The 6,992-nt window shown below is 48.5% G+C and overlaps 4 protein-coding genes across 6 annotated transcripts in view; 2 read left to right on the top strand and 2 right to left on the bottom strand.

Moving 5' to 3' along the window:
• Positions 1 to 2,279, top strand: FOXG_06301 (uncharacterized protein). The gene is made up of 2 exons (XM_018384900.1): positions 1 to 307; positions 717 to 2,279. The coding sequence occupies exon 2, from the start codon at positions 900 to 902 to the stop codon at positions 1,287 to 1,289; it is 390 nt and encodes a 129-aa protein (XP_018242068.1). The 5' UTR covers positions 1 to 307; positions 717 to 899; the 3' UTR covers positions 1,290 to 2,279.
• FOXG_06300 (uncharacterized protein) lies at positions 1,574 to 2,441 on the bottom strand. Its single transcript, XM_018384899.1, has one exon. The coding sequence runs from the start codon at positions 2,092 to 2,094 to the stop codon at positions 1,735 to 1,737; it is 360 nt and encodes a 119-aa protein (XP_018242067.1). The 5' UTR covers positions 2,095 to 2,441; the 3' UTR covers positions 1,574 to 1,734.
• Positions 2,442 to 2,462: 21 nt separating this feature from the next.
• FOXG_06299 (uncharacterized protein) lies at positions 2,463 to 4,951 on the bottom strand. Of its 2 annotated transcripts, XM_018384897.1 has the most exons (3): positions 4,002 to 4,951; positions 3,459 to 3,945; positions 2,503 to 3,405 (listed from the first exon to the last, which is right to left on the bottom strand). In XM_018384897.1, exons 1-3 carry the CDS (start codon positions 4,630 to 4,632, stop codon positions 3,327 to 3,329), a joined length of 1,197 nt encoding a protein of 398 aa, XP_018242065.1. In that variant the 5' UTR covers positions 4,633 to 4,951; the 3' UTR covers positions 2,503 to 3,326. The 2 variants fall into 2 exon arrangements, with proteins under 2 accessions (XP_018242066.1, XP_018242065.1); XM_018384898.1 differs by having other exon boundaries at positions 2,463 to 3,945.
• A 161-nt stretch (positions 4,952 to 5,112) lies between these two features.
• Positions 5,113 to 6,992, top strand: part of FOXG_19215 (uncharacterized protein) — a gene marked incomplete at its 3' end in the record, with an annotated part of 3,352 nt that continues 1,472 nt past the window's right edge. The window contains exons 1-3 of one of the 2 annotated variants that reach the window (XM_018399414.1): positions 5,113 to 6,336; positions 6,401 to 6,437; positions 6,489 to 6,971. In XM_018399414.1, the coding sequence (XP_018242063.1) occupies positions 5,891 to 6,336; positions 6,401 to 6,437; positions 6,489 to 6,971 (966 nt within the window). In that variant the 5' untranslated portion in view covers positions 5,113 to 5,890. Of the gene's footprint in view, positions 6,337 to 6,400; positions 6,972 to 6,992 lie in introns of both variants that reach the window. The other variant, XM_018399415.1, reaches the window with a different exon arrangement.

The following is a 6,992-nucleotide window of genomic DNA, read 5'->3' as shown; positions in this document are numbered from 1 at the left end:
CATCGACATTGACGCGACGTCGCTTAGTTGAGCAGATCCATGCCTGTGCCCGTGTCTGTGGCTATTCCTATGGTGCTTTGATCATCATCCAGGAGTCGAGATCCAATCCATTTGATACACCAGCTGCTTTGTTCAAAACCGGCCATGGTTGCAGGTTACTCGGCAAAATAGGCTTTATTCCTGTGTCGGTTCTTTGTACGAGAACTCAACAAAAATCGAATCTAAATCTTATCAGCTATAAGCCTTTGTTAACTCAAAAAGAAGCTTTCAAGCTTGACCATCTCCACCAATTTTCAAGCCGCTCAAGGTAAGATATGCAAAGCGAATGCAAATGCAAATGCATCCATCCATCCAATGCAGGCATCTCATTTTGGCTCAGATGGGCGATACCACCGGCAGCTTATGGCCTTTGCAGTACCGGGTGGTGGCATTCTCTGCCTGGAACTCCTCAGTCCCACGTTTCAGGGCAAACATCCCAAGGACAGTCGCCTCAGCCGATCAAGCATTGTCCAGCAACTAAGCTTGCTTGTTGGTTTCCTGGACTGGGTTCACCCATCAGCGCCCTACGGCGATCTCTGCGCAAGTTGCATAACTATTATTCAGCGCGTGTTGGATTATCATCTCCATAATATAGATCCGATGAGTCGTCTTGCGTCACTAGGGACCATAACTGGATCTTTCCGGCAAATATCAAGTACTCATCTGATCTGAAATAGTCGCACATCGCATCATCATATCTGCCTCGAATCTCATACTCAATCTCTAATTCTCCGATATTCATCGCCCAACTCCATCTTCGTCGCCGCCTCCAGGTTTGACAAACCTTTGAATATACTCTCCCGCCTCGGGAGTCCACTCCATATTATCTCACCACTCTCATCTTTGGACACTTCCAAATCATGATCGCCGCCTTTGGTCAAAGTACGGACAAAGTGGTGCGCGTGTCGACGGCTTCACATCATTTGAACATCACAACGCCTGCTTTTTACCTGCAGCAACCCACGACACGCACAGCCATGCCGTCTCGTAGTGGGAAACGTCCTCATTGCGATAGCATCGACAGCTACTCGCCTGCGCCGAGCAAGAAGTACAAGCAAGCGACCTCTTTCACTTCCGATACTTCTTCAACATCGGCAACGTCGACTGCTAGCTCTATCGACTTGGATTATCCTTCAATACAAACACCACTCAGCATTGACACTCTCATGCCGGCCTTCAAGAACGTACAATACGACCGTCCAACCTACCGATCAGTATCACCACAGCCACCATCACCCAGATCGCATTGAAGCTCACCTCATTAAAGGTGTTATGAAAGACACGGCCTCACATTTTGTTTTGATAACACATTGGATACCACTTTGCATCCCTCGGCATAAGCTGAGGGCACTCTTTTCGGCATCAAGACCAAGAATGATTCCCTTTTTGTCATGCTACGCGGAACACGAAAAACACCGAGCCTGGACCTCGGTTACCAATACTCGACTTGTCCAATTCTCGGCGTTATACACATAGAGCGGAGGATTTAAAGAGTCACGGTAGACTCTGGTACATATTACATAGTTAGACGGTTGGAATAATGGTTTGGGGACATGTTGGGCTCGGAAGTCTAGTATCAATGGCAGATGTTTGTAAGTAGTTCATAAATACGCAGTAGTCCCCCCATTGTTGGTACAGGCAAACGCCAGATCCCTCTCGTAATCGTCATAAATCATTTCAGCGCATCTTTGTCGTTCAATTCATCTCCCACCACATGACATCCTCTTCTTGGCAGTGCATGCCGATCTCGAAATTCCGCTCCATTGTGGTCATGGAATTTTCCATGACCAGAAGCTCTACACGCGCCATGGCTGCTCCATCGCCTGTCTGTTTGGCCGCCATGTACTCGGCCATGAGCTCGGCGTGCCGGCTTTCGTAATCCTGACGGACACGGCGCCTCCGGGCCGCCGGATCGCACGCTGCGCACGTATCGTTGAGATGTTGAATTTTGACATTGGGAATGCATGGACGACAGTTTGTGGCCATGCCACATGTTGTGGCATAGTTTGTGAATGTGTGGCCGCAAGCCATTGTGGTATTGATACTTGTGCACATGTCGATTGCAATTGAGTTTATGAAATGCTCGAGAGGAGGAAATCGCTGATAATTCGGCGCAATTGCATATAAGCTGTGAGTCAAAGATGGCGGTCAAGAAGTATTACAGATGAATGTGATTTTTGAGCGTCGTGGACTTGGAGAAGAGAAAACCCTCACGTTAAAGGCATTTATTTACAAATCTGTCCATGGTCGAAATATCAACTAACTTCCAAGAATTATCTAGGCTATGCCTTCTTTTTGATCCTTTCTGCGATCATAGAGATGGGTCCCCTGTCCAAGTCGTCTCTGGTGGATGTCGCATGATGATCATGGCACAAAGGCTTCACCGCCATCCTACGCCTCCCAAGTGCGACTAAGAAGTCCAACAAAGAACAGGCCGCCTGGTGTTGAGAGCGGCCGGTGCACGGCGTGATACTGAAATAGCTAATCGGATTACATCCGAGTCAAAATCAGTTGCCTGTTTGAGGAATTAGGACATGACTGTACGCTCGTAATCGCTATTATCCTATTCTAATCTACATATGTATTGTACTATTTGTTTACTTTTGTATGAGCGGTCTTGTTTCATGGGGGGAGTTTTCTTTGCTAATAGCCTCATCAATTTTACAAACCTAAACGTCTTATATATCGTCCATCATGGCTCTTCTGGCTTTGACTCCTGTCGAACCTGAGGGTTGCCGGCCTCTGGCGATGACTCGGTCTTGGGCTTGATGCTCTTCCATTCCACACCAAGCGCGCAAATCAACTGGGCTAGAGTCAATGCCAGACTCACAAAGAATATCCGGGTAATGGCAATGTTGTAGGCGTCCTTCACCAGGGGCATGTACTCGGGCGGAACTATCTTGTTCAGTTCTGTAGCGCCTGCATCGACAATTTTCTTGGGCGTGAGGTTGGGTATATCTGATAAATGTTTCGCGAGAAGCCCGTTAAGCACAGTCTGCCCAACGGAGACGAATATGGCACCACCGAGTTGCTGTGCGAAGAAGGTGATCGAGATTCCGATGGGGATATCCTCCTTGGGGAGTGTTGCTTGGACAGCAAGGCCAGAAGTCTGCATTCCAAGGCCCAAACCAAAACCAACAAGGAATTGATAGGCAATCCAGTGCGATGAACCCGTATCTGGCTTGAGCGTGGTCAAGAGCCCTTCTCCAATGGCCATGATACAGGGACATATCAGCATAGATGGGACATAGTAGCCAATGCGCTGGGTGAAGGCAGCAGAGATAATACTAGCTACGACAAGGCTTAGCACTAACGGGATCGTATAAATGCCCGAGTCGACGGGTTTGGCGCCCTTGGTAGCCTGGACTATTAATTTGTGAGCGTATGCTATAAACAAAATGAAGGCAGGGGCTACTTACACCACAGGGGGAGATAGTAAACGACAATCATCATACCACCACCAACAAACAGCATGGTCCATGCACAGGCCAGCATAGTCCTCTGAGTGATGACCTTGGCGGGGACAGTTGCAGTCTCGGGCATCTTGATCTGTATGAGAGCAAAAATGAAGGCTGTAAGAGCGAAGAGAACGAAGAGGAGAATTATTCGCCAGTTGCCCCAGGGGTAAGTCGAGCCACCCCATTGAAGGGCCAGGATGAGGCAGATCATGGATGGCACAAAGAAGAATGTTCCGAGCGGGGTCTAATCGGGTGATATGCTTTAGAACAGGAACAGGTTCGTGCTTCTTGGGTGATATGTGGAGGAAGAAGAAGAGGAAGACCGAGGCGACGAATCCTACAGGGAGATTCATATAGAAACACCATCGCCAAGTGGCATGCTGAGTGAAGGCTCCCCCAAGAAGAGGTCCAACAACGGACGAGATGCCAAAAACCATGCCAAACATGGCTATGAATATGTTAGTCGTTACTCGTCTAGTCATGGATGGGAGAGTGTATACTTACATTGGAACATTGGCCGCTTATGAAGAGGAATCATAGGAACAATGGACATCATCGATCCAGTCATGATGCCTGCTGAGCCAATACCAGCAATAGCTCTTCCGATTATGAAGGCAACAGAATTGGGAGCGGCACCACAAATGGCAGAGCCAATCTCGAACAGCAAGATACAGACAAGGAAGGTCGTCCTTAAAGGGTAAAATCGATAGATACGACCAAAAATGAGCTGAAAGGCAGCTGTTGTGAGCATGTATGCAGAACCATACCATCCTATGTCGCCTAAACTCTGGAAGTCGTTTGTGATTTGAGGAATGGCAGTTGCAATGATTGTGCGGTCGAGAGCGACGAGAAACATGGCAGCAAAGACAGAGAGGATTATAAGCCAGAACTTCAGTGTCTTTGGTTTGTAGTTCTCCTGAGCTTCTTTGTCGAAAGCTGGGCCCTTGGGACTTGACTCATCTTCCTTGGTGTCATTTGCGGACTCTTGCTGGTTGCCTTGAAGTGGTTGAGGCTTCTCATCTTGTGATGATATTTTGTTGTTAGGTTCGAAAGGAATTTGTGGTTCGGCTGATGAGAGCGAGTTGAATGATTTGCGATCTGGAGCATGAGATTCGGTCTTGTCAGGGGGAGACATGGTTGAAGTTGAAGCTGAAGCTATTCAGCTGGAGGTGCAGGTGCTTATACGATGTGATATTATACAGCGTATTAGTATTAGTATGACTGCAAATGTTGGAAAACACTGGAATCTGGTGCTGCTGAGCAAGATGAGGCTTGTTGAACTGGACATTTTGCTAGATATATATCTACGCTGCAAGTAATCATCGGACGGACTGAAAACCGAGCCATGCAATAAGTTGAAACTAGCGGCAGGACCTAGAAGAGATTTACATACAGAAGATGCGCGTGCTCGGTCAATACTCATCCTAATAGAGAAAATTACGAAAATTGACCCGAGAGAAGTGGTTTGACGTAGAATAAGGGTCCCGAAGGTGAAGGGATCAGTTATAGGTCGGATCCGGAGACCACAAAGCTATACTCGATTGGGAAATCAAAGTCGCGAAGGTGCCAAGAGTGTCCCCTCCCTCGGGACCGACGGACATAAACTCATCATGAGCAACACTCAAACTTGACAACTCTCGGCCATTTTCTTGTCTACTACCCGAAGAGAGTCTCTTAATGGTACTTCGCCTTTTCTTCATTTCGCCCTTGGATTACACCTCTTGACCCGCCCTTGATTGTATCTGATCCGCTCAACCTCATCTTCAACACCCATTAGCACGCAAGGATCGAGGGGACCAATCAGTTCAATCCTACTTACGATATCAAACAGTCTCTCATAAAAGAGCACGGCCGCCAAGCAAAAATCAAGCTCCCGTTCCCGTAATCTCGGGCCCGAAGATCGCAAACACGCCATAATTATCCATCCAACGCATCGCAACGTCCGTTCCCTCTTCTGCAGATCTGTCCTGTCACTGGCCACAAGCAGATGGATGGATGCATTTGCAGGTCCCTGACTCTGATCCCTACCCACAAGCTACTCTACTGTAGGTAGGCAAGTATCTTACTGTAGGGCTGAGAATTCCGACAGTCCAGTACCTACAGCTGAAAGAGACTTGCAGCTCAGGGAACCCATGAGAGTCTCTCAAATCTGAACAAAAACGCCTCTTTCTGGGGCCTACCCCCGCTCTTCATTCGCCGCCACGTCAATACCCAATAACGCGTGGCTGTTGCTGTGTCTTATTGTCTCAGCACACACTCGCCCGGGCCCGACACCTCCTTCGCCGTCGCCTGTACCCCTTGCCCGGCCCCGTGCAGATCCGGCATAGGATACCCACTCCGTCGGGGTCAAACCATCCGGCGATTCGGTCCTCTGACACAGTTACTGACTGGCCATGCCCTACCCAAATGGCATTCCCGGTGTCCCCGGATCGGCCCCGCAGCAGCAACAGCAGTCTCAAGTACAGCAACCTCAGGATCCTTCCGCCATCAAATTAACTCGAGGGACCAGCTGTGTGCTTTGTCAACAGCGTAAGGTCCGCTGTGACAAGAACAAGCCGTGTGCCAACTGTGTAAAGGCCAAAGTTGAATGTCGTGTTATTCCACCCCAGCCTCCTCGCCGCCGGAAGAAGCGTCTCCAGGAGAAGGACTTGATCGATCGGCTAAAAAAGTACGAAACCCTTCTAGCGGAACACGGTGTCAAAGTTGATGCCATCGGGCATGAATTAAGACCTGATGGCCCCCCGGGTGAAGATGTTGAAGAACTTGAGAACGATTTTGAAGGTCTTAAGACAACCCCTGAAGCTAGTTCATCCCCTGCACCATCTAATTCAGAGCAACGGTATGCATCCTGCAGACAAAACATGTCAACGCCCCTCGAAGTACTTCTGCTCACATGATTATAGGACTGGCGGCGGGGCGTGGTTTTCTTATCACAAGGAGGTAGGCTGAGTTCTCCTCTCGCTCACTACAATCGTCTAATATTCAACGTAGTTTCGAGCCAGTGAACACATGCTGCAAGATTCCTCTGATGATGAACCTGAAGTGGGCTCAAGTATTCATCGTGCCTTTGATCGAATGTTTGACACTGATGGGTTTCCTTTCATCATTGGAGCTGCCCCAGTCCCTATTGTGAATCTTCATCCTTCCACAATACACATCTTCCAGCTCTGGCAAATATATATCGACAACATTAATCCCCTGCTCAAGATAACACATGTTCCTACAGTTCAAGCACAGATCATAGAGGCGAGCTCTGATCTCGAAAATGCACCAAAGAACATCGAGGCTCTCATGTTCTCCATGTACCTCATGGCGATCACATCGCTTGAGGATGCAGACGTCTACAAACGGTTCAACGAGACCAAAAAGGAGCTCCTGGCAAGATACCATACTGGCACACAGCATGCCCTGACGAAAGCCGGGTTTATGAGGGTCAACGATCCTATTCTCTTGCAGGCGTATATTCTTTACCTCGTAAGTTTAACCTGGGAATTC

The sequence above is a fragment of the Fusarium oxysporum genome, chromosome 2 (assembly GCF_000149955.1).
Source record: "Fusarium oxysporum f. sp. lycopersici 4287 chromosome 2, whole genome shotgun sequence".
Classification (NCBI taxonomy): domain Eukaryota; kingdom Fungi; phylum Ascomycota; class Sordariomycetes; order Hypocreales; family Nectriaceae; genus Fusarium; species Fusarium oxysporum.
Note: the sequence above shows the minus strand (reverse complement) of the source record. Positions and strands in the feature narration are given on the sequence as shown.

Bases quoted from the DNA above. Each gene is read 5' to 3' on its own strand.
- FOXG_06301 (XM_018384900.1), top strand. From the start codon at position 900: ATGATCGCCGCCTTTGGTCAAAGTACGGACAAAGTGGTGCGCGTGTCG.
- FOXG_06300 (XM_018384899.1), bottom strand. From the start codon at position 2,094: ATGTGCACAAGTATCAATACCACAATGGCTTGCGGCCACACATTCACA.
- FOXG_06299 (XM_018384897.1), bottom strand. From the start codon at position 4,632: ATGTCTCCCCCTGACAAGACCGAATCTCATGCTCCAGATCGCAAATCA. The intron at 3,946-4,001 runs GTAAGTATACAC...ACATATTCATAG, and splicing joins TAAGCGGCCAATGTTCCAAT to CCATGTTTGGCATGGTTTTT. The intron at 3,406-3,458 runs GTAAGTAGCCCC...ACAAATTAATAG, and splicing joins TTACTATCTCCCCCTGTGGT to TCCAGGCTACCAAGGGCGCC.